At 37.2% G+C, this 27,813-nt stretch overlaps 1 protein-coding gene across 1 annotated transcript; it reads right to left on the bottom strand.

Moving 5' to 3' along the window:
- Positions 1-588: 588 nt before the first annotated feature.
- MYCT1 (MYC target 1) lies at positions 589-27,451 on the bottom strand. The gene is made up of 2 exons (XM_042940097.1): positions 27,271-27,451; positions 589-2,619 (listed from the first exon to the last, which is right to left on the bottom strand). The coding sequence occupies exons 1-2, from the start codon at positions 27,440-27,442 to the stop codon at positions 2,111-2,113; spliced, it is 681 nt and encodes a 226-aa protein (XP_042796031.1). The 5' UTR covers positions 27,443-27,451; the 3' UTR covers positions 589-2,110.
- Between the last annotated feature and the right edge of the window lie 362 nt (positions 27,452-27,813).

Genomic DNA, 27,813 nt, shown 5'->3' with positions numbered 1-27,813 from the left:
TGCATAATCAACTAAACATTTCAAATTAAACAGATACAACTTAAAAAGTCTCTAGTTTTTGCTTAAATTTCACATTTCATAAATTGCACAATATTTATAAGATACTCATTTTGATTGTTTCATAATTGAGGAAAGAGGAGGCAACAATTCTGCCAGATGGTTAAATTCACCGCGGGATTTCTGCTCCCATTTTCCTAATTTGAAAGCTATAAAGCGATTTTTATCCCAGTATAAATTCTAGATAAAAGCCATACACTTTGTTTACTTCTCATGTGAAACATTAAGGATGACCTGGAAGTAAACGATAGCTTTGTTACTAAGTTAATGCTCTCCTGAAATCTTAACTGGCTACATGACAATTGCCAGATTTGTTAAAAACCAACTTATAACAAATTGGTTATCCTGTGAGAATTTTTTCTTAATACCTTTCTTCCTCTTCTCTTCCCTTCTTCCTAACTGCTTTTTTGCCTCCCTCCTTTCCTTGCCTTTCTTTTTCTTTCTTTCTTTTTCTTTCTTTCTTTCTTTCTTTCTTTCTTTCTTTCTTTCTTTCTTTCTTTCTTTCTTTCTTGTTGGTATATTACATTAGACAGCATCAATCTATAGACCTCATTAAGAATAACTGTCCTTGAGGAACAATGGAAAATAAATGCTAAACAAAAATAAAAAACAGAATGCCGTACAGAATCTCTTACTATGTAAAAATTATGATGTTCTCGAAACATACTCAGACACTATTAGCTGTGAGCACTGCACTGCAGAAGCTAAAATAAGAGTACATTTTTCTTCATGAAAAATCCCAGTGTTCAGAGAAACAAACAGCAACATAAGCTAAATAGTCACTATATCAGAAATGAACTATAGGCCTTTTGAATAATACTCCAGTGAACTTGTGTCCTTACATGAAGAGGGACAGCCGTAAGCATCTGGCCACTGAAGCTCTCTGGTGCCCATATGTGGGAATGTACCTTGTTTCAAGAGGGTGGCCCTCTGTGGAAGTGGACTCCTTAAATAAGTGTCTGCACCAAAGACCATGTGACATGGTTTAATCATTGTACAAAGACTCTTCATAGAATGTGAGGTTGAAATTCGTAGAAAATCAAACAAGGGATGATATCTGATGAGTCGATCCAGGAAGGAGCAATCTTCATGGTTGTCGCAATGATAGACTTCCTCCCTACTGACCCCCATTTGTCTGCGAACTCACAAGAGATGGTCCCTAGATAAAGTGCTTTCCCCAATGGCTAACTTTATATCTAAGAAATAAAATATATCCAAGGAAAAATGTAAGCTTGGTGTTATTAAAGTTTGTTTTTTAGGTCAAAGAATTGGGTTTGCTGGTATTGCTTGTCTAACAACATAACTATAACAGTGAAGGAGAGTTAGATGATCTTAGTAAACCCAAGGATTTTGCCTCAATGATGTAGGTAACTATTCTTGGGGAAGGCACCAAAAGAGGCTGGGGTGGGGGGAAAATAAGTGTCAAAATTGAAGTGTCCTATAACGCCCACAGAGTTTCTCTTCCTTTGCTTGGTTCCCACACTTGTCATAAATGAGTGCCATCAAGGAACTTTAAAATCTCTGTTCTGTCACTTTTGTGCTCATATAATCCATTAAAAATCCAAGACTATAAAATGATTCATGTCATTCTGAGGAAGGTAAAATTAAAATTCTTTAGGATAGATTTTTTTTTTAAAGTGACATAGTGATTTTTCCCCCTTTATAGTCACATTGGACAGTGAATGAGGATTGTAAACCACAAATATCTAAAGTTTTAATTTTAGTCTAAAATATTTATATACTGTATCACAGCCGAGTCTCAGATAAGAACCACTGTCTTTAATAACCTTCAGGTTGAGTTAAAAAAAAACAAACATAAATATATACCTTTTTGGAAAACATTACTATTCTGTGAGACAAAAGGAAAAAGTGTATTCAAAGAAAATGTGTTTTACATTTTCTGCCTTGAATTATAGTGCATGAACATAATTCAACTTGGAAACTCATCAGCTGTTTGGGCCATGCCCTCAAAATTCCATTTAGCCTGTCTGTAATTTTCTTTCGGGAAAAGCCAAGAAAGGGAAGAAACAAATTAAAAACAAAAGCACCCTCTTCAGGAATCTGGGAATGCTTTTATAATTGAGTCATAGGCAGGTGGGGGCGGTGTGGAAAAGCCCACTCGAAGACTGTTGTTGGACCAGTGGAAATCCGGGCGGCTCAGACTGTGCGAAGTGCTGACGGTGTGAACCGAGCTGGAGGAAGGGAGAGTCACCAGCTGACTGTCAGTTTCCACCGGAAGTGGTGGACTTTGCAGGAAGGGATGGAAAGTTGAAGCCCTGAAGCTTGATTTTCTTGGAAAGGAATTTGCCTGCTCCAGGGAAGCTTGTCGCTGGAAAGTGAGGCTGGCCAGGCTGAGGTTGCTTCGCCGTTCGCAGCCACTGTGGCGGTAAAATCCAGTTCTGTTGAGGCCATGGTTGTAAGACCTAGACCGCCGGCTTGAACTCCACTGCGAGATGGGGGCACTGGCTCTTCTTCGAGACAAACAGACACACAGAGCCCAAATAAACCCTCCGATTACGAGCACAATTGTAATGGACACTGAGAAGGACGTGATAACATCCTCTGAAACAAACAAACAAAATCAAATAGGTAATTTCATTTGCAAATGGGTGTTCAACTAAAACCACAGGACAGAGCACCAACAGTAACTATGGGTACATGATTAATTGAAAGCGATTTTGAATTAGGGAAATAAAAGACAGCACTAGGTCCATATATGAATGTCAGCTGATATGCTTCTATTTTTTAAAGCAAAAGGATCTAAAGCAACATTTTTAGCTGTAGCATTACACCTTGCTGATGCTCTTTTATCACCTGTAATAAATGAGAATAGTCTTTTTGTTTTTTTAAAGGTGATTCTTCAGTTCATAAATGTTTATAAGCTTGCAAATATAGTCCTAAGATTATTTCCTCTTGGGCTGCGGCAGTAATAACGTTCCAGAAATTGATAAAGGATTTTGTAGTCAAATTGACTTTGCCTTTTCCTGCCTCTGCTTTCATCAACCCCAGCGATGTCTCCCACCTGCAGGTTTCATGACATCGCACTTCCTGTGGTCATTTTGTAACAGGAAGTGCTGAGCTAGAGCCATCTGGTGGGCTGACTGATTTATGTTCTATTTCCTGAACTCCTGGATTGTAACCTGTATGTCTGACTCATTGATGACATGACCCATGCAGACTACTGTGCTCTTTCTTGGACCATCATTTCCAGTCCATGCTGCTGTCATGCCCTCACTGTGATAATGACAGTTTTGTCCCCTGGATCCATAGAATCTCTGCTATACACCAGTATCCTTCCATTCACAGAACTTGTATTTGTTCAGATTTCCTGTTCAGGGGGTAGGGGAGTTGGTTTTCCCCAAATGGAAATTCTATCTTAATGCTTTTTCTTGTGAACTAAAAACCCCTTTTATTTATTTATTTTTTTTTTAATTTTTTTTCAACGTTTTTTATTATTTATTTTTGGGACAGAGAGAGATAGAGCATGAACGGGGGAGGGGCAGAGAGAGAGGGAGACACAGAACCGGAAGCAGGCTTCAGGCTCTGAGCCATCAGTCCAGAGCCCGACGTGGGGCTCGAACTCACGGACCGTGAGATCGTGACCTGGCTGAAGTCGGACGCTTAACCGACTGCGCCACCCAGGCGCCCCTAAAAACCCCTTTTAGAAGAAAACTGGGGAGCAGAGCCCCTGCTTTGAATGTAAAGACATTCTGCACATCAGAAGACTTCCCATGTCTTATCACCAGCCTTGGAAGACCCCACCACATTTCCCCATGATCTAACCCACAAGTCATGCTGATTTTCTCACTATCCCAGAGTCTGTCTTTTTCTCTCAATCTCTGTGCTTTCCCACGTATTTTTCCTTATATCTGGACACAACTTTTAAATTTCTGCCTGAAAAACCTGTTCTTCAAGATCCATTTCAAGTATCACTTTTTGGTTTCATCAACAAACATTAGTTACTGTTTCATGAACAAAAATTAGTTACCGTGAAGTAAAGAGGTATCTTATCTCATTGCTTATCTAGGGATTCTGTACTGAGAGGGCCATGGACTGGAAATTAGCTCAGTGAGGTTTTGAGATTGTGAAAAAACAAAACAAACAAATAAACAGAGAGGCTGCATATGCTTTGAAGTTCCTCCCTTTGAGAGGTAGAATCTACTTCCCTGCCCTTGAAGCTGGGCTGGCTTCACAGCCTGCTTTTACCAATGGGATGCAATGGAGATCAAGTTGTGCAAAATGCAGCCTAAACTCCAAGAGGCCTTTCAGCTTCCACCCCAGCTGTTGTCAGAAGCCCTGTAATTGCCAGCGCCCGACAAACCCAGGCTTGCCTACTGGATGATGAGAGACACATTGGGCCAGTTACTCCATTGCTACGGCCAAGACACGGCTACCTCCAAACACATGAATGGGGTCTTCCTAGATCATTCAGGTGTTAGTCAGCCTAACAACTAAGTGTGACACATGAGAGAAGACCAGCAGAAAATCTATCTAGCTGACTGATCCCCATCCAAACTACTAACCCACAGAATTGTGAGCTGAATAGATGATATTTTTAAGCTGCTGTTGTAGCAGGATTCTCGCACAGAGAGTCGTGACACCGAGGCCTTTTAATTTCCAGAAAGCAACTTTATTCCTGTGGGCACCGCTCATTTGGGTTCGTACCCGAAAGAACTGAGCACTGAACGTCACGTGGCATAGCTTTTTTAATGCATTTTCTATTTCTTTGTCTCCCATATATGGTAACACACACAAACATGTAGTCTGATTAAGTGGTCTCAGTTTACGAGGTCATGAGGGATGTTGTCACACAGGTGCATAGCCAGGTTATCTTGAAGTTTTGTGGGTTGTTTTGTTCTGGGTCTCTCCTTTTCTCTCTCTCTCTCTCTCTCTCTCTCTCTCTCTTTTCCTCTTTAGGGAGGGGACCCTACCACACTATGTTTTGGGGTAGATTGTTATACAGCAAAAGCTAACTGATTCAAGATTCCCAACTCAGCTTTATCTTTAGCATATTGTATGATTTTTAGGAAATTTGTTTGGACTCATTTATTATGTTTTCTTTATTTTTTATTTTTTGACATTTATTTATTTATTTTTGAGAGACAGAGCGTGAGCAGGAGAGGGCCAGAGCGAGAGGGAGACACAGAATCTGAAGCAAGCTCTAGGCTCCAAGCTGTCAGCACAGAGCCCAGTGTGGGGCTCGAAATCATGAACCGTGAGATCATGACCTGAGCCGAAGTCAGACGCTTAACCGACTGAGCCACCCAGGCACCCCTCATTTTATTATGTTTTAAATGAAGAAGTTAGATTTTATGGTTATCAAGGTTCTTTTCAGGTTATTGTTGCAATCTATGATAATATATAGAAAATATATAATGCAGAAAGAGCAAAACAAACCAATGCTGATAAATACATAAGACTACTCGTTGTTCCTTAATCTTAAGATATAGAAGCAATTGGCGTCCTTCTACCTTATGTTCACATTTATCTCCTGTGTCAAGACTATGTATGTTTTGTTCTACTTTCACAGTTACCTCCACAAATGCTTAGATCAAAATCCTCCAAAACAGTCGCTTAAATCAAATCTAAACAATAAATTCTTTGTAATAGGAAGAGGACTCTAAATGAGAAGATGATTTAGAACAGCTCTGCTGGACCAAGTATTGTTCTCCCAAAATGTCTCATAAAAATAATATTGACTCATAGCCTTAAAATTCAATCTCTTGCGACAGAGATTTTAGAAAATTAGGCTTTATCTGGAAACAGCAAATAAATAATAAATACAGTCAGAAAATAAAATCAGACTCATTGGCTATCTAGTAAAATTCAAAATTCACTTGTAACTGTCAGTGCCCCCAAATATTGGGAACCTAAAAAAGAAGTTATAGGAATTCTGGGCTGCCAAGGCAATGATAGCTGTGTAAATCAGAATGTCCCAGAATTTCTTCCAAAAAAACAATAGAAAACAAGATGCACAAATAAAATGATACAAAACCCACGCCTTCAGCATAATTAGAAGACGAAGAACATCCAAACTTCAATTACCAAGAAAGTAAACTGATAAAACAGATATCAATACCTTCTCTCCCATGCTTCTATCTCAAGTCTTCATGGAGAAAAAGGACGGTTCCAGAAAAAGTGTAAAAATAATGAAAAGGTATTCTGTTTCATAAGCACACCCGACTATAGTAAAGGGATTTACAAGTGCATGCAAGAATGTGAAAAGGCAGGGGTGCCTGGGTGGCTCTGTCAGTTGAGGGTCCGACTTCAGCTCAGGTCATGATCTCGCAGTTTGTGAGTTCGAGCCCCGCATTAGGCTCTGTGCTGACAGCTCAGAGCCTGGAGCCTGCTTCGCATTCTGTGTCTCCCCCTCTCTCTGGCCCTTCGCTGCTCATGCTCAGTGTCTCTCTGTCTCTCAATAATAAATAAATATTAAAAAAAAAAAGAAAGAAAGAAAAAAAAAGAATGTGAAAAGACAGCCTTGGAAAGTAATCCTTCCCTTAGGAAGAAGAGGGTAAAGTGTGCAGTCAAAAGATCTCATCTTGTAAGATTCTATTTACAGGAAGTGTCCAGAAGAGGGGTAGGGAAACTATGGTGAGAACAAGCAGATAAGTGATTGCCTACTGCTGGTGGGTGGGGTGGGAGGGAACGGGAGGGAATACTAATGGCCATGGGTTTCTTTTTGAAGGCCAGAGTGTTCTCATATGAGATGGTGGCAATGGTCACACAACTCTGTGACTATAACAAAACCATTTATTGTACCCTTTAATGGGTGAATCCTATGGTATGTGAATTATCTCAATAAAGGTGTTAAAAAGAGAAATGACAGAGAAAGAGAGGTGCTTTTTGGAAACCACACAATGAAAAAGAAAAGAGGGAAGAGTGAGGGGAAAATTTTAGAGTCCTTCAAGACAAAAAATGAAATAAAATAAAAAACAAAGGACACATAATTCCTCCCCACCTCTGTCCTCTAAAAGTCAACCAGTAAAAACACCATACACCATACGTTGCTACACTGAGGAAAGGAGGAATTTACAATGACTCCCGGGATTCTGGCATGGGCAGGCAAGGGTAGATATTAGCATCATTCATCCAAACCAAGAAGAAATGTAAGATTGTGGAAGATGCTGAACTTGAGTGCTCCTGAGATACTCATTTGGAATCAGAGTTAAATAAATATGGAGCTTAAAGAGGAGCAGAATTAGGAATCTTTATAGTACAGGAGACTTGTAGCCATCATGGAAAGCACTTACACTAAAAGCAAGAGTGTGTTTAGAAGTGAGTTGAGAATAGATTTCCAGGAAAATCACAACTTAACAGGTGGCAGAAGTAAACAAAGAAACAAAGAAGGACTAATTTGGGAGGCCTGATCAGACAAAAAATATACTAGCACTGATTCTAAGTAACAATTTTAGATGGAAGTGATTACCAGCTACTTGCCCCAGAGACATTTATCTATTCATTTATTTAACATGTAAAACACCCACTAGATACCAAGCAGGGCTAAATTTATAGGCAAGAGTGAAGAAAACAAAATGTTAGCCCTGGTGGAGTTTACATGCTATAAGACTTCAATGAAGGTAAGAAAATGTCCTCTAAGCCTGCAATAAGGGAGCCGTTGGCCACTTTGCCTAGAGCAGATTGAGGTCAGATGATGAAGGATTATGAGGGCATCTCTAAAAAGTTCAATCTCTCTACTGTGGGCAGAGAGAGCCTTGAACAAAGTGACCTAATAGGAAGGATAGAATACAGAGCTAACCATGATAAATGAGACAGACCAAGGCCCAGAGAAGGGAAGATAGTTGAAACAGGTCTGAACATTCCTGCCATGATCCAGATACCCGATAATAATAATGACTTAATGTGGGAAGTAACCATAAGAATAGGAAAGAAAACACTTAGTCACAAGAGACCCAAAGTCAAAAGAACCTAAAAATTATTCCAAAGGATTACACCGTCTAAAACACTAGAAATAAGACATGGGGGGAGTGGGGCTACAAACTGAGGTTTAGAGGTTCTTGCTCCTAAGATCTCGATTATGATGTTATTTTCTAGCAGTGATTTAATAATTGGATTAAATCATAATGTTTTAGAAAAATTTCAGTATCTTCTTACTTCGTGAGATTTATATGCCTTTACTATTTTATGTAAGTTTACGAGACAATAGATTTGCTCAAATTTTTATTGTTTCATAATCATTAACACTAAAGTTCCTTTAAGTTTTGGCTGCATAAATTCTGTACCTCACTGAAAATGTGTTTTTTGCTGTTGTTGTTGGGTTTTATTTATTTATTTTTTTGGCTTGTTTGTTTGTTTAATTTTAGAGAGAGAGAGCAGGCACGAGTGGGGGAGAAGGGCAGAGGGAGAGAGAGAATTTCTACACTGTGCAGAGCCTGACACAGGGCTCAGTCTCACAACCCCGGGATCATGACCCAAGCAGAAATCAAAGAGTCTGACACTCAACTGACTGAGTGACCCAGGCACCCCTCACTGAAAATTTGCTCTAGAAAATAAAGAAAAATCACGAGCTACTCAAATACTCGATAGAACTAAGTCTTTTGCCTTCTTCTCAAATAAGTAGGTCTCTGAGTCCAGGCAGTTTACTCAGTTTGGTACTTTGGCTTAAAAAAAACCTAATTTTACCTATTTCAGTGAATTTTTGTCAATCTTGTTTTTTGTGAGATGTATTACATATAATTTGAATAATTCATTATTAAATGTTATTAAGTGATCAGTCATCCCTAGAAGAGTTTCTTTATAGAATAGTTTATACCCTGGAGAATCCATGAGTTAATTACGATGAGAAACACATTAATCAAAGAATCTGGACAAAATTACTCAGAAAGGCTATCTTCCTATTTAGAACAATGAATGAAAGATATACCAAGGTTCATCTAGATGTTGTACTTTTGAATAGGAGAATAAAGCATTAGGTAGAGATCTAGTAGGTAAACTATTAGCTCCTTGAAGTTCTATTATTCCACCCCAGAAAGTTTTCATTAAACCTTTAGGTAATTTTGGGGCACCTGGGTGGCTCAGTCGCTTGGTCATCTGACTCTTGATTTCGACTCAGGTCTTGATTCCATGGTTGTGAGATCGAGGCCAGCATCAGGCTCTGCACTGAGCATGGAACTTGCTTAAGATTCTCTCTCTTCTCCCCCTCTCTCTCTGCCCCTCCCCTGCTTATACTCTCTCTCTCTCTGTGTGTCAAAATAAATCAACATGAAAAAAAACTTGGGGAGCCTGGGTGGCTCAGTCAGTTAAGTATCCGACTTCGGCTCAGGTCATGATCTCACGGTCCGTGAGTTCGAGCCCCGTGTTGGGCTCTGTGCTGACAGCTCAGAGCCTGGAGCCTGTTTCAGATTCTGTGTCTCCCTCTCTCTCTGACCCTCCCCTGCTCATGCTTTGTCTCTCTCTGTCTCAAAAATAAACATTAAAAAAAATTTAAAAAATACTTTAGGTAATTTCGATATTTGGAGGAATATAATTTATAAAACAAGCAATCTTATTTTTATTTCATTATTTTGTTAAACACTATAGTATGTTTCTATGTAATTAATTTAATTTATAGGTCTCAGGCACTGTTTTGCATGTATCATACCACTTAATTCTCAAGCAAACCCATAAGGGGAATACTTTATTTCTTAGGTGTGTTGTAAGAAAATATTAATCTAAAACGTAAGTGAAGAACTTAAAATGCATAAAAAATGTACCAATTTAATACCAGATTTGATAGCCTGTTACAAAAAGAAATACTTGGGAAAATTGTGTTAAGGCAATATTATGCATTCTATAGATAACATTCTCCTGAATCAACAGTTTCTACTGGAGAATTTGAAATATTAACAACTTCAGGGGTACCTGGGTGGCTCAGTCGGTTAAGCATCCAATTTTGGCTCAGATCATGATCTTGTGGTTCACGAGTTCAAGCCCCACATCGGGCTCTGTGCTGATAGCTCAGAGCCTGGAGCCTGCCTGAGATTCTATGTCTCCCTCTCTCTCTGCCCCTCCCCTGCTTGTACTCTGTCTCTCTCTCTCAAAGCTAAGTAAAACATTAAAAAAATTTTTTAATTAAAAAAAAGAAATATTAACTTCAGATATAGAATTATAGATAAGGGGTTTCAGCTAAAACTAACTCTTAAAAATGCCTTGGTTCAGAATCCTCATTTTAATGATACTGAAACAGAGTCTAAGTTTTATGTGGTAGAACTAACACTTGATTTGTTTTGATGATTGAATACTGACAGCTAGCATTGGTCAGGGACTATTGCTTTCACTCATAAATGGAATAAAATGAGAAGACAAATATTCAAGTTTGCAGAGTATATGCCCCTGTTTTTCTGTAAACCAATGTTACCACTATGGTCTGATCGAGGATTCTAAATATCTCAGGCTATAAGCAGATATAATAGATGATATTAAAGAGATATATTCACTTCACTTCAACTAAATGGGGATAAAACTAGAATCTTTAAAGAGAAAATAGATTTAGTTACCCCATAAAGGCCTTTAAGGGTTATAGGAGTTCCTATAGATGGTCTCAGTGTTTGTATCCTTTGAGCCTCTCTATTGCTGTCTCTTATGACAAATAAAATGTTCTCAGTGGTTTATCTTTATTGAAAAACAGCATAAGGTTTGGGGCGCCTAAGTGGCTCAGCTGGGTAAGCATCAGACTTCGGCTCAGGTCATGATCTCACGGTTCATGAGTTTGAGCCCTGCATCAGGCTCTGTGATGACAGCTCTGAGTCTGGAGCCTGCTTCAGATTCTGTGTCTCCCTCTGTATCTCTGTCTCTCTCTCTCAAAAATAACTAAAAACATTTAAAAAAGAGAAAAATAGCATAAGGTTTAATTTCAAGAAAAAAGTTAGATACTTTTCAAATGTACAATCAAGGGAAAATAATGTCTTGTCTCTGAAATTGATGGAGAAAATTAGCAAAGGCAACCAAAATACGCAGAGTAAGAAATATATTTATGTGCCAGATGACTAATTTCCAAAATATACTATTCTGATATAAGAAAACAAGGGTAATATCCAAACTCTAGCAGACCAGTGTTATAGAATATATTCATTCATCAAAATTTTCTTAAATGAAAAATTTCAGTTTGTGAATAAAAGCATTTTTTGTGGCACTAAAACTAAATATTATAATATTTATGATGTTATAATATTAAATATCATATTTAACACTGTAGATGTACCATCTATGCCTGAAATTTAGGGAAATGGCAGGCAGTATAGGTAATAATAACTCAAAATATCTTATTACTATTATAAATAGAAGACTGTATAGGGTTATAGAGATATCTGAAAAGATTAAATGATAAATTTTAAATGTACATGAGAATCATGAGAATAATATATATACATTAGTAATAAACCAGTTACATTTTGAATGAATATAAATTAAGATAAGATGGAGCAGAAGTTATAAAAATGACAGAAAAAAATCATGCTGCTTTTATATGGATTTGCTTAATTTTTGTTGTTCACTTGAGTGCACATACCATGAAAATGGCTTCCTAACCCGTGAAGTTAGTCAAATATTCATATTAGAAATTACCGTGCTAATTCTTAGTACTTTTTTTTAACGTGTATTTATTATTGAGAGACAGAGAGAAACAAAGCATAAGCAGGGGAGGGGCAGAGAGAGAGAGAGGGAGACACAGAATCCAAAGCAGGCTCCAGGCTCTGAGCTGTCAGCACAGAGCCCCACCCGGGGCTCGAACTCACAAACCATGAGATCATGACCTGAGCCGAAAGCTTAACCGACTGAGCCACCCAGGGGCCCCAATCGTACTAATTCCTATGCTGCTACCATACTTGCAGAATTTTTTTAATAACTATGAACTATAATAATGACGTAAGAATGTCTAAGACTTGCTGAACTATATGGTAAAAAGCTTATCTATCTTCTTTTTTTTTAATTTTTTAGTGTTTATTTTTGAGAGAAAGAGAGTGAGAACAAGCAAGGGAGGGGCAGAGAGAGAGGGAGATGCAGAATCCGAAACAGGCTCCAGGCTCTGAGCTGTCAGCACAGAGCCCAATGTGGGGCTCAAACTCACAAACCACAAGATCATGACCTGAGCTGAAGTCGGACACAACTGACTGAGCCACCCAGGCTCCCCTTATCTATCTTCTTAAGCTCCCTTACATCCAAACTGCATAAACAGTGTAAAAATCCAGAAGAGCAATAAGAAAGAAATGTCAAGTCATATTTTTGAATTTTTTATTCAAGTTTAATTAACACACAATGTTCTATTAGTTTCAGGTGTACAAAATAATGATTCAACAATTCCAAACATTTCTCAGTCCTCATCAGGATCAATGTACTCTTAATCCCCTTTATCTGTTCAAGCCATAATTTTAGTATAGCCTGTTCCAGAATGGTCTTCCATAGGAATTTTTTTTTAATTCAACTGTAGTTAATGATTTTTCTGAACCAAACTGGAATACAGAAAACATATAATGAAAACAGCATCTCTTGGCCATGTAGCTTTAAATTTTCATATATGTAATTCCATTCTGGCAGATTTTTGATAACAAATTCTGGAAGTCTTTTTTTTTAAATGTACTATTAAAACAATATACCCAAAAAATACACACATATTGGCACAGATACTCCTTTTTGAAGGACAATTTACCTTCTTGTTTATCAATAATCTTAAGATCTCCCTTTGAAGGTAAAAGGTACACATTCTAACCTCAGTAAGGTAAAAATACAAATTAGATATCCTTATCCTGATTTTGTAATGTATATCTATACAACTAGCAAGGGGCTGGTATATAAGTCTTCAGTGAATAATAACTATTTCTACTAATGGTTGTATGACTTACTCAAGTCATTTGGTACTTGCTGACCTATAAATAATGGCCAGTATAGTATCTTTCAATTCTAAGATTCTAATATTGAATCTGGTTTTCAGTACATCAATGCTTCAGTCTGTCCGTTAGTATTAAAATTTAGTAGAGGTCACCATCTAGTGGCTTTGAGTTGAACTGTTCCAAATCTGAAAAGTGATTTTATCAGTGTCAACAGAAAGGAACATTGATCAATTCACAATACCCTTTGCAATTTTAAGAATCAGAAGCCCAGCTAATGCCAAATAAAGCTCTTCTGTTCTTGGTACCTTAGAGTATACAGGAGGATGGTTCATGCAATAAGAAGAATTTGACAAAAATATTTTGAGAGAATAATAGGGCACAGACAACTTGATTAATCATAATAAAATAAACAAAGTGTTGGTATTTTCTATGTGTAGCTTATCTTCCAGAAAATCCTATATGTTTTTTTCCCACAATATATGCAGAATTCAACTTCTATCTACTCTGTTGCCTCCCTAGTCCAACATGACCACCACCTCTGACCCTATCATTCCCACCATTCCCTAACCCTCTATTCCAATACAGTAGCCAAAGTGAACCTTTGAAAATAGAAGTCAAATCACACTATTCTGTTCTAAACCCTCCACTTCTCCCAGAGCAAAAGAAAACTCCTAAAAATGTTCTTAAAGTTCCAAATTGACCTGTTCCCAATTATCTTTGCTCATTTTTACCCTTCCTCTGTCTTAGCTCCATCCACACTACCCTCTTTGCTGTTCCTTCAACATACTGGATATGCTCCTGACTCAGAACCTTGCACTGGTTGTAACCTATTTCTGAAATTCTTTCCCCAGGTATCTCCATGGCTAACTTCAGGTCTTCATTCATATGTCACCTTCTTATATAGACTTAACCTGATTACCCTATTTAAAATTTCATCTTAATAATAAAATAAAATAAAATAAAATAAAATAAAATAAAATGAAAATAGATCTAACCCCAACTAATTCCAGAAGAAAAATTAATCCTTTCTAGAAAAAGGTAAACTTACTTAGAGTCTAAAATTGTTTCTACAATGCTTCAGCCATTACTAAGCATAAATAACAAATTACAAAGCATTCCAAGAGACAAGACCAAATGAACAAAAACCAAGAGAACGGCTATATCATAGAAAAATAACCATAAATTATCAAGATATTACAGTTATCAAACACAATTATTAAAATAACCATGAATTCATATGTTAAAGAAAACACATAACAAGTTGAACAATTTCAAGAAAGAATGGGACTTATAAAAATATTTGAATAAAAATATCTGATGAAAATTAGAAAATATTTTAAGAGTTATATTAAAAATATGAAATATCAAAACACATGATATGCACATAAAGCTGTGCTTAGAAGAAAATGTGTACCTTTGGAGGCATAAATTTAAAAAGTAGAAAGGCTGGGGTGCCTATATGGCTCAGTCGGTTAAGTATCTGATTCGATTGCTGCTCAGGTCATGAAATCATGGTTTTGTGAGTTTGAGCTCCATGTGGGGCTTTGCAGTGACTGTGCAAAGCCTGCTTGAGATTCTCTCTCTTTTTCTCTCTGCCCATTTCCCACTGGTGCTGTCTTTGTCTCTCTCAAAATAAATTTAAAAACTTAAAAAATTAAAAAAATAAAAAGAAGAAAGGCTGAAAAATCAATTATATAATCTTCCATATCAAAAAGCTAGCAAAAAAAAAAAACTAAATCAAACACAAGTAAAATGGAATAATACAGTAAATAATAAGAGAAATAAATAAGTAAGAGAAATAAATAAGAGAAAGCAGAATGTAAAGACATAGAAAAAAGAAAAGAAACAAAGAGGGAGAATTATCAAAGCCTAATAAAAAGTGGTTTCCATGAAAAAAAATCTAATAAAAAATTGATTAACTGCTGATAAGAATGACCAAATGGGAAGAAGGGAAGAAAGAAGAAAAAGAGAGAGAGAGAATTACCAATATCAGAAATTAACAAGATGGCATTAGAACAGATTATATAGCCAGGTTCATTTGGTTAAGCATCCGACTTAAGCTCAGGTCATGATCTCACAGTTTGTGGGTTTTAGCCCTGCATCAGGCTCTGTGCTGACAGCTCAGAGACTGGACTGCTTCGGATTCTGTGTCTCCCTTTCCCTCTGCTCCTCCCCCCGCCCTCTCTCTCTCTCTTTCTCTCTCTCTCTCCCAAAAATAAAGAAACATTAAAAAAAATTAAAAAGAAGGAAGCCTCAAATAGCAGGCAGTAGGTGAATTTCCTAGTTTGAAAAACTTCTAGCCCGAGGACAGTTTCCAGTCTGAATTATGTGGGCAGGTAAAACACCAACTGAACATCTGCAGTATTTCCAATCTGGAGAAATACAGGACAGAGGTTTTGGCAACCAGAGCTGTTTGAGTATGAGAGAGAAATTTTAGAAAAGAGAATACCAGAGAGAAGGGTCTCAAAATTTTATGGATAAACATATCCTGTAACTGTGCCCAACTCCAGAACCACACTGCATGTTTCATTTTGAATCACTAGAGAAAATAAAGAAATTAACTGAACCAAACTGAGCCTGAACTGCTTGTTAAAGGACAGGCTTTATAGGTTTTTGTGGTTTGAGTTCCTACTATGTTATTTTCCCATGAAAACAAATGAGAAAAAAAAGTAGTCTTCAGGGTAATATAGCCAAATCCAAAAGCCCATTCTAAATGTTAAAGATACAATATGAAATTACTTGACATATGAAGAAACAGGAAAATGTGACCCATTCTCAGGAGAAAAGGTAGTCAACAAAGGCATAGCCTGGAGGCATCACAATCCTGGACTTCAAACTATATTACGAAGGTGTAATCATCAAGACAGTATGGTACTGGCACAAGAACAGACACTCAGATCAATGGAACGGAATACAGCACCCAGAAATGGACCCACAAACGTATGGCCAGCTAATCTTTGACAACCAGGAATGAATATCCAATGGAATAAAGACAGTCTCTTCAGCAAGTGGTGCTGGGAAAACTGGACAGCAACATGCAGAAAAATGAACCTGGACCACTTTCTTACACCATCCACAAAAATAAACTCAAAATGGATGAAAGGCCTAAACATAAGACTGGAAACCATCAAAATCCTTGAGGAGAAAGTAGGCAAAAACCTCTTTGAACTTGACTGCAGCAACTTCTTACTCAACATGTCTCAGGAAACAAGGGAAACAAAAGCAAAATTGAATTATTGGGACCTCATCAAAATAAAAACTTCTGCACAGCAAAGGAAACAATCAACAAAACTAAAAGGCAGCTGATGGAATGGGAGAAAATGTTTGCAAATGACATATTAGATAAAGGGTTAGTATCCAAAATCTATAAAGAACTTCTCAAACTCAACACCCAAAAAACAAATAATCCAGTGAAGAAATGGGCAAAAGACATGATTAGACACTTCTCCAAAGAAGACACCCAGATGGCCAATCGACACATGAAAAAATGCTCAACATCACTCATCATCAGGGAAATACAAATCAAAACCACAATGAGATACCACCTCACACCTGTTAGAATGGCTAACATTAACAACTCAGGCAACGACAGATGTTGGTGAGGATGCGGAGAAAGAGGATCTCTTTTGCACTGCTGGTGGGAATGCAAGCTGGTGCAGCCACTCTGGAAAACAGTATGGAGGTTCCTCAAAAACTAAAAATAGAGCTACCCTATGACCCAGCAATTGCACTACTAGGCATTTATCCATGGGATTCAGATGTGCTGTTTTGAAGGGACACATGCACCCCCATGTTTATAGCAGCACTATCAACAATAGCCAAAGTATGGAAAGAGCCCAAATGTCCATCGATGGATGAATGGATAAAGATGTATATATATATACAATGGAGTATTACTAGGCAATCAAAAAGAATGAAATTTTGCCATTTGCAACTACATGGATGGAACTAGAGGGTATTATGCTAAGCAAAATTAGAAAAAGTCAGAGTGGCTAAAATGAACAAATCAGGAGACTATAGATGCTGGAGAGGATGTGGAAAAATGGGAACCCTCTTGCACTGTTGGAAATGCAAACTGGTGTAGCCACTCTGGAAAACAGTGTGGAGGTTCCTCAAAAAATTAAAAATAGATCTACCCTATGACCCAGCAATAGCACTGCTAGGAACTTACCCAAGTGATACAGAAGTGCTGATGCTTAGGGGCACTTGTACCCCAATGTTTATAGCAACACTTTCAACAATAGCCAAATTATGGAAAGAGCCTAAATGTCCAACAACTGATGAATGGATAAAGAAATTGTGGTTTATATACACAATGGAATACTACGTGGCAATGAGAAAGAATGAAATATAGCCTTTTGTAGCAACATGGATGGAATTGGAGAGTGTTATGCTAAGTGAAATAAGTCATACAGAGAAAGACAGATACCATATGGTTTCACTCTTATGTGGATCCTGAGAAACTTAACAGAAGACCATGGGGGAGGGGAAGGGGAAAAAAAAAAGTGAGAAAGAGAGGGAGCCAAACCATAAGAGACTTAAAAACTGAGAACAAACTGAGGGTTGATGGTGGGTGTGAGGGAGGGGAGGGTGGGTGATGGGCATTGAGGCACCTGTTGGGATGAGCACTGGGTGTTGCATGGAAACCAATTTGACAATAAATTTCATATTAAAAATAAATAAATAAATACTACAATATAAAAAAAAGAAAAAGACAAATATCATATGACTTCACTCATGTGAGGACTTTAAGGTACAATACAGATGAACATAAAGGAAGGGAAGCAAAAATAATATAAAAACAGGGAGGGAGACAAAACATAAGAGACTCTTAAATATAGACAACAAACTGAGGGCTGCTGGAGGGGATGGGGGTGAAGGGATGGCTAAATGGGAAAAGGGGTATTAAGGAAGACACTTGTTGGGATGAGCCCTGGATGTTATACGTAGGGGATGAATTACTGGATTCTACTCCTGAAATCATTATTGCACTATATGCTAACTAACTTGGGTATAAATTAAAAAATAAAAATAAATAATAATAAACAAACGACATAGCCTAAAATGCCCAGATGTTGGAATTAGCACACAAAAATTTTAAAGCAACTTGTATATTTATGTTCAATGATGTGAAGGACAGTGTTCATAAAGAATGAAAAGTCGGAGGAGTGCCTGAGTGGCCCAGACAGTTAAGCTGCTAATTTCGGCTCAGGTCACGATCTCACTGCCCATGAGTTTGAGCCCCCCATGGGGCTCTGTGCTGACAACTCAGAGCCTGGAGCCTGCTTCGGATTCTGTGTCTCCCTCTATCTCTGCCCCTCCCCTGCCCACTCTGCCTTTCTCTCTCTCTCTCAAAAATAAACATTAAAAAAACCTCTTTTTTAAAAAAAGAGTGAAAAGTGAGAAATATCAACAGAAAATACAAATTCTAAGAAAGAACCAAATGGAACTAAAAAGAACATCAAAACTAAAAAACAAAAAAATCACTCAATGAGTCTAACATTACACTTAAGATGACAATGAAAAGATTCAATAAACTTAGAAATAGGTTAATAGACGGGGCACCTGGGTGGCTCAGTTGGTTAAGCGGTCGACTTCGGCTCAGGTCATGATCTCACGGTTCATGGGTTCAAGCCCCGCATGGGCTCTGTGCTGACAGCTCAGAGCCTGGAGCCCGTTTCGGATTCTGTGTCTCCCTCTCTCTCTGCCCCTCCCCTGTTCACACTGTCTCTCTCTGTCTCTCAAAAATAAATAAATGTAAAAAAAAAAATTAAAAAAAAAAAGAAATAGGTTAATAGAAATTATCCATCTTGAAAAAGAGAAGAGCCTCAGGGAACTATGGAACAATTTACAAATATTTAATATAATGGAGCTAAAAACTAATTGAAGAAATAAGACTGAAAATTTTCAAACTTAATGAAAGAAATGAGTTTACAGATTCAAGAGTCTTGAAATATCAAGCAGGAAATATGTAAAGAACTGTACACAGGCACATCATAATCAAACAGCTGGAGATCAAAGGTAAACTGGCAGCAGCCAAATTAAAAATTAAAATGACATAATTACATTCAGAAAAACAATTATTTGAACAACTACTAATCCCCAATTGGATACCATCATATTTCAAAGCAACAAAAAAATCAATCAAACTATATTTTCTATATCTTGAAAATTATCTGTTAAGAATAATGGAGAAATAAATAATCTTCCAGGTTTAGAGAAAAACTCATGACTAGCAGAACTACATTAAAAGCTTTGCTAACATGGATGGAACTGGAGAGTGTTATGCTAAGTGAAATAAGCCATACAGAGAAAGACAGATACCATGTGGTTTCACTCCTATGTGGATCCTGAGAAACTTAACAGAAACCCATGGGGGAGGGGAAGGAAAAAAAAAAAAAAAGAGGTTAGAGTGGAAGAGAGCCAAAGCATAAGACTCTTAAAAACTGAGAACAGAGGGTTGATGGGGGGTGGGAGGGGAGGGAGGGTGGGTGATGGGTATTAAGGAGGGCACCTGTTGGGATGAGCCCTGGGTGTTGTATGGAAACCAATTTGACAATAAACTTCATATATTGAAAAAAAAAAAAAATCTCAAATGAAAAAAATAAAAATAAAAAAAATAAAAGCTTTGCTAAAGGAAACCCTTAGATTGAGGGGGAATGATATCAGCTAAAAGACTTAGAGCTTCAGGAAGAAATAAAGAACATCAGAAATAGTATCAGTATAAATATAAAAGACTATTTTCTTTTAATTTCTTTAAAATAAGCACAAACACAGTAGATAGGTGATACCTAGATACACAGATTAGACTTAAAAGTTTTTAAATCTGCTCAGCAAAAGACACTTTAGAAAATAAATAAGCAAGCCACAGACAGGTAGCAAACATTTACAAGCCACATTACAGGTAATAAACATTACCTGGATGGTGTGTTGGTTAAGCTTCGGATTCTTTTTTTTTTTTTTTATATTTCTGTATTTTGAGAGGCAGAGAGAGACAGAGCATGAGTGGGGGAGGGGGCAGAAAGAGAGGGAGACACAGAATCTGAAGCAGGCTCCAGGCTCTGAGCTGTCAGCACAGAGCCTGACGCAGGGCTTGAACTCACGAGCTGTGAGATCATGAGCTGTGAGATCATGAGCTGTGAGATCATGACCCGAGCCTAAGTCGGACACTTAACTGACTGAGCCACCCAGGTGCCCCAAGCTTTGGATTCTTGATTTCAGCTTCATCTTTCAAGCCCCACATAGGGCTCTATCTGCTTCAGATTTTCTCTCTCTTCCTCTTTCTCTGCCCCACCTCCCTCTCTCTCCAAAATAAATAAATAAACTTAAAAAAAAAAAAAAAAAACTTTGCAAATATATATCTGACAACTGACTGACACCAGAATATATAAAGGACTTTTATAATCAATAATAAAAAGACAGAAGAAGGGGAAGGGGAAGGGGAAGGGGAAGGGGAAGGAGAAGGAGAAGGAGAAGGAGAAGGAGAAGGAGGAGAAAGATAAAGAAAATAAAAATGCGCCAAAGAAATGAACAGATTCTTCTTCAAAATATATATTCAAATTCCCATAAGCACAAGAGAAGATGTTCAATGTCACAATCAGCAAATTTTTGTCTTTAAAGGCCCAGGGAGCAAATATTTTGGGCTTTTCAGGTCATAAGTTATTGAAACTACTCAACTCTATTATTGTAGCACAAAACATCATAAACACACAATTGTCCCAATAAAACTTTATTTATAAAAACAAGTCATGCATCATATTTAGCCAGTAAGCCATACTTTGTCAACCTCTGCTCACCATCATCAGGCATCAGGAAGATACAAACTAAAACCACAATAAGATAAAACTAAATACTGACCAGAAAGGCTACAATATAAAGGGTTGAAAATAAAAAAAGAGCTGTTGGAAAAGATCTGAAGCAACTGGAGCCCTCATATATTTTTGCAAAAAGTAAATTGCATAACCACTTTGGAAAAAGGCCTGACAATTTTTTTATAAAATCAAACCTACACTAAAGCTATGACCAGCTCTTCCACTTCTAGGAAGTTACGAAGAATAATGAAAACATGTATCAACAAAAGAGTCTTACAAGAATATCTGTTACAGCTCTATTCTTATAGCCAAAAGAGTAGATCCTATATTATTTCATTTATCAGAAGTTCTAGAACAGGCAAAGCTAATCTGTTCTAGAAAAGAAAATCAAAATAATGGTTTCTTCTGGGGATGTTGCAGACAGGAACTGACTGGGATGTGGAATTAGGGAACTTTTTAGGTTTGTGATAATATTTAATATCTATGATTGAAGACAGAGTGATTCAGATGTGTACATGTTTGTAAAAATTCAGCAAATGTTCAGTTTCAATCTGTGCACTTCATTATTATTTATTTTACACATTCCATTGTAGGTAAATTTGACTTTAAAGGAAAAAAACATAAAAAAATATTGAATTCTGATTAATGAGATACATGCTGAAGTAATTAGGAAGAAGTATACTGACATCTTCAGCCTACGTTGAAATGGAAGTGAATAGGGGCACCTGGGTGGCTCAGCTCGGTAAGTGGTCGACTTCAGCTCAGGTCATGATCTCGCAGTCTGTGAGTTCGAACCCCGCATCGGGCTCTGTGCTGGCAGCTCAGAGCCTGGAGACTACTTCAGATTCTATGTCTCCCTCTCTCTCTGCCCCTCCCCTGCTCACGCTCTGTCTCTGTCTCTCAAAAATAAGAAACATTAAAAACAAAAAAAAGAAAGAAATGCAAGTGAATAGGTAGGTGAATAAAATAACTATTGTAAGAACCTAAATGATAGGGGCACTAGGGTGGCTCAGTTGGTTGAGCATCTGACTTCAGCCAGGTCATGATGTCACCCTTTGTGAGTTCCAGCCCCGCGTCGGTCTCTGTGCTGACAGCTCAGAGCCTGGAGCCTGCTTCAGATTCTGTGTCTCCCTCTCTCTGCCCCTCCTGACTCATGCTCTGTCTCTCTCTCTCTCTCTCTCTCTCTCAAAAAATGAAAAAAACATTAAAAAAATAATTTAGAAAAAACGTAAATGATAGAACCTAAGGGGTATGTGTATGGGTATTCACTGTAAGCATCCTTTGATGTTTCTCTATATTTGAATATTTTTATAATAAAATGTTGGAAAAACATATGAGAGAGTATCCCAAACAACTTTAAGGCAATATATATGGAAATTTAATTTAAGTGGGAAAAGTTTTAGAAAACACAAACTTCCATAACTCATAGAAGAAAACGCTTCCTAACTTGTTTTATGAGACCAGCCTAACACTAGTACCAAAGCCCGACAAGACTATCGCAAGAAAAGACTATTATAGGCAAATTTCTCTCTTGAATGTAGATACAGGAGTTCTAAGGTCAGGGACCTATTAAACAGTGCAGCCTTCTAGGCTCATGCTTACTGAATCATAATCTCTGATCATGGAGCCCAGTGAGAGATGCATTTTCAAATTTATTTATATAATTCAGATGCAGCTGCTTTAAAGACAACAATTTGTAAACACTTGTTTTTCAAGATTTCTGGGTAACTGAGATAAGGGAAATAATTGGTAGGCCATTAATGTGCAATGATGCACACGTGTCCAATGATGGACACATGTTTAATTTGTTTTACAAATACAAATTAAAGACGCATTTGAAATATAATAACATTGGCTTGCTTTTTAGGAGGAGGGAATATAGAGGACATCATTGGGGTTTGTGTTCAATAAACTCTGTCTCCAGTTTCTCTGAGAACATCCTGCTCCTATCTACAGAGAGTAGACCTGTAACATTTAATTTAATGTATTAAATGTAGACATATTTCTACAGGAAATAGAACTTTCAGCTATTAACCAAGGTTTTCTCCCCTTGACACTTGACTACCCAATAAATCAGTTCACAACCCTTCATCTCTTCAATTACTTTGGAGAGGATTCGTACGGTTAGCAAGCATGCATAGAAAAAGAAAAAGTTGATCCTTGGAATTTCTAATTGGATTATCAAATATGTAGAATGGATGAAAACCAAATAGGTAAAAACCTTGAAAAACAGTTGCTTTACTGCAATCACTAGATATTTTGAGAGAGATAAGAGTGTTCTGTTTGTTTGCTGGAATTTCAAAATGCTAAGAGTCTAAAGGGCTCAAAAACATACCTTTTTACTCTAAGAACAGTATTGGGAAAAATGAACCATAGTCTACGAGTCATGTCCTTGTCAATGTGGGTTGCCATACAAAATACTATAGCCTGTATGGCTTAAACAACAGGCCTTTATTTCTTAGTTCTTTGAGCTAGAAAGTCCAAGATCAAGGTGTCAGCATGATCAGGGTCTGGTGAAAGCTTCATAGCTTGCAGGTGACCTATTTCTCGCTGTGACCTCACTTGACCTTTTCTCAGCGCATGCTCACAGAGAGTGAGAGAGAGAGCAATCTCTCTTCCTTTTCTTACCAGGCCATTAAACCTTCCATGTAGCCCCCACCCTCCTGACCTAGTATGTGACTAGTAAGGGACTAGAAGGGATCATCACTCCATCTCTGCTCATGATGAGTTATAGATTGATTTAGGGAATCCCAGAGAAACTGGTATCCATTCTCAGCTTCCTGGGGTCCAAATGCGGTCCAAATGGGGTTTTCCCTCTGAGAAACCCTGGGTGCCTGACAGGCACAGTAGAAATGGGGATGGTAGACATTGGTACATCTGGGCTTAGGGCACTTGATAAACAGCTTAACCGCAAGAGACTTTCACAACCCTCGGATTATGGGAGAGCATTCAATATTGTTCTATACCACTGAGATAGATGGAAAAGTCCCTGAATAAAAGGCAGCAGTAGACTAGAGGGGACATAAAAAAAAAGGAGAAACCATGCCATTAACAAAATTTGCATAGACCACATGAGCCGGATTCTACAGTAAGAGCCCTCAGCAGTGGAAGCAAGGGAGGAAAGGGCAATGCCCTAAAAACAGATGAGAAATAGTTATTGGTAGATATCAGCAGAGACCAGAACATGAGATCAAGAATCAAAGGCCCTCTCCTTCCAATACCCCTAATAGTCTCTAATGCCCCCACCTGAGGCCCTTTCCAACCTTAGGGAAAGGTCCTACGAAAGAGGAAAACAGGAAGATCTAAAGTCACAAGATTGAACATTATTATGTTAAATCAGGTCAAATTTTTACACTGAAAGTACACAAAACTTCAAAAATATCTGCCATGGGGCACCTGGGTGGCTCAGTCGGTTAAGCGTCCGACTTCGGCTCAGGTCATGATCTCGCAGCTCGTGAGTTCGAGCCCCGCGTCAGGCTCTATGCTGACAGCTCAGAGCCTGGGGCCTGTTTCAGATTCTGTGTCTCCCTCTCTCTCTCTGACCCTCCCCCATTCATCCTCTGTCTCTCTCTGTCTCAAAAGTAAATAAACGTTAAAAAAAAAAAATTAAAAAAAAATAAAAATAAAAATATCTGCTTCAAGACATTCACCTCTACAGATGTGGTTTGTGTGCTTTTGCTTCTGCATATATGTTGGTAGCATTTCTCCTGAACTCCCTGAAATTGTCCAACTACGCCTTGCTTATATCACTAACACCTAACCCATTGACTAATACATAATGGGTGGCCAGTCAATGCTTCCGAGTAAACTAATAAACTGATAGGTGAATGAATGAGTGAGTTAATAAGTTAATGTGGGGAAAATGATGATTAACATGTCCTTCCTAGGATTATCTCCTTCTGTGAATCTTCTCCGACTTATAGGAACGGATAAAGCATCATTTTTTTTTTTTTCTCTAAGAAAGATTTTGGGACCATTTTTGCCATTTAAAAAAATTGTATATGTTTACTTATTTACAAGACAGAGAGAGACAGAGAGAGCAAGTGGGAGAGGGGCAGAGAGAGAGGGAGAGAGAGAATCCCAAGTTTAAGGATACGTGTCTACTGTTTCATGGAGGCAGGATGCCGCAAATTTTACAGGTTCTGGTTCCTGCTGCTTTGGTGGGGAATGTTCCCAGAGAAGAAAAATGCATTAAAGAAAGCAAAAGAGAGAAATACAGGTGGCCTTCAGCTGTGTTGTTGGCCTCAAACCAATTTTTTTGCTTCCTCTTGCACTAATGACTGTAATGCTTGTACAACATTAATAAGTCCTAGTGGGTGATTACTATGAAAATGCAAGCTATTATTATTGGTAACAACCTGGTATCATTATCTTATTTTTCAGCATTCATTAAAGTAACCCCCCAAAAACTGATATTTGGAAAACAACTTTCCATACATCTTAACTGCGTTAAGTTCGAGAAATTTATGTAGTTCAATGCGCAAGTTTTCCTTTTCTCAGCAATTCCATCTTTATTCTCTAAACTCAAAATTGGACACAATAGAAAATGCATGGTAATGTACTTGATAAGATTTTCAAAATAATATTTTTGCGGAATCAGTGATCAAAATAGATACCAATTTAGATATAAAAAAGAAATAAAATTTAAAAGGTCTACATTTATATGTTAGGAAATTTCTACATTTACTATATTTATGTTTAGATTTTTACATTTTACACTTAGTATTTTTTACCCCAGAAGAAATAATGTGATCTTTCATATATTTCCCCCAAATCATCAAACACTATATCTGCTCAACATGGTTGCATTGGTTTTGGTAATGCTTATCAATGTAACACTCCCCTTCCTGGTTTTCATTATTTCCATCTATTTTCCATTGCATTCACCTACTAAGACAAAAAAAAAAAAAAAAAAAAAAAAACCTAGGAACTATCTTTGAAACAGTAAGTTTGAATTCCTTCTCAAGCACAAATAACACACAAAAAAATCAGTGTTTTTTGGATTGGTAAATAGACTTCAATTAAGCATTGTCTTATTAATTCAGGTTTATTTTATGATTATTACCCATGTTTTAGTCAGTGGCTAGTGATTCCTTTCACTTAAGTAAACCTGAAATTTAACTTCAAATGGTCTGAAAAAAAAAAATAGATCTGGCTTTCACAGATTAATTTTTGTAGTAAGAGCTACTTTACTTTTAATAATTTGTATAGTTAATTTTGTAATGATGAATTTGGTGTAAACAAATTCTAGCTATTTTTCAGTGTGTGTTTAATGCATTCACTTTTCTTATAAATGAAGACAGCAAGCAGTATTGTAACAAATATATATAATTAAGACTCCCACAGTTTTAAGGCTTATTGGCTGTTGGGTTTTCCAAGAATTACTTATTACCAAAGCCATTCTTAACAGTATGCAAACATAATTTACTTTCTTCTTATTTTTTAATGATTATGTTAGGGTGTTCACTAATAACCCTCCTTTCCAGGCCTGAAGCAAACATAAAGGGGTTGATGGTAAAAAAGAAAAAAAAAAAAAAAAAGAATTATTTCCCTTCATGCACATTTTTGTGATGCCGGACAGCTAGGTGCTAGGTGAGGTTGTTAGGGACAGTCAGTATTGCTGTTCCGTTTCACTGATAGCTCCCAAAGCATCCCCACAAATCACAAAAGAGAGTATGAAATAACTCTCTGAGGGAATTAAAAATCTGTTCTAGACAAAAAATAAGGCTATTGATCTCTTCATAAACTCCATTGATTCCTTTAAATTTTTCTTCTGAATTTAACTGAAATAGTCCCCCTTATTTTTAAAATATCCCTGAATCCAAGAATACTCGTCAATTTACATCTTAATCCATGTTCCTTAGCATTTTCCTTCTTTAGCCTTGAACAGCTGGTAATTTTGACCTCAGCTCTACTCCATTACTGATATTTAACCAGTAGCTGTGCCTGAACTCAGCCAAAAAGTACTTTTGTATTGTTTCTTTTTTCCTCTGTGATAGGCTTCCTTTTAATGTTATATGTAATGTTATTTCAAGTGAACTTTTTTTATTATAGTTTTTTCTTCCTTTAATTTCACAATAAGATTCCTTATTTTATCTATGACATCACAGTCCTTAAGTATAGATTTTGTTGTTTTGATTTCCTTTGGAAAATAAAGAGTATGACATTGACAATGAAAAAATAACCTCTTCAGCAATTCTTGATTTCATTAAATAAAACATATACTTTATAACCTTAAGACAAATAAAACTTATTTTTCCAACAAAATCCACATTATCGTATTCTAAACAGCAATTATTTCCATCTTTTCTTTTTTCACATTTTTATTCTCATTATTTTCTAATTATATTTTGTAACACCAAACAAAATCTATACTTGTTGCCCAGATTCTTCTTGAGTGTCTCCAAAACCCACCTTAAACACATTATATGAATATATTTATTATAATAAACTTATGAAAAGTTAAGTAACCAGTTTATGGTAAACAAACTAACTCAGAGATGTTCACTCAATAAATTATGCAGGACCTTTTCTGCATCCTAATTTTAAATTAAAAACAGTTAAAGAAAATATCTTACCCCAAAAGTTTTCTGGCCATGGACTCCCTAAACTTGTTGTGTTATTAGCCATAATATCCACAAGAAATAGAAGAGACAGAAAAAAAAAAAAGAAAAGCCAGTATGTTCGAAAGAAGCACTTTGATTCTATGTGGTTCAGCAAGAGAAAAATAATTTTCACACAACCCCTCATATACTTGGGTTTGCATAAAAGGAAACAAGTGTATCATGTTTCCTGCTTTTATACTCAAATTAGCAACTGTTTTTCTTATCTCGGAACTCCACATGGTTCCTGAGACACGAAACAATTTCCTTCTCGTCATTTCCTCAGCTAAATTACCAAGCTTCTTCCTCTCTGGCTGCTTTTGGGCTGAGAGGCTCCATTTCTTCTTTCTCCAGCTCCTACCAACATATATAGGAAGATTCCAAAATCTAAGCTGTAGCACTTTGGGTTAAATTTCTATAGGACAGAGAAAGAGACTACTTTCCAACATTTCACAATTAGATTTATTCAGCAAATTGGGGGAGGGGGGTTGTCCACCCCACCCTTTGGAAATTCATACT

This window comes from Panthera leo, chromosome B2 (assembly GCF_018350215.1).
Source record: "Panthera leo isolate Ple1 chromosome B2, P.leo_Ple1_pat1.1, whole genome shotgun sequence".
NCBI classification, from domain to species: Eukaryota; Metazoa; Chordata; class Mammalia; order Carnivora; family Felidae; genus Panthera; species Panthera leo.
This window is presented reverse-complemented; position numbering and strand designations above follow the sequence as displayed.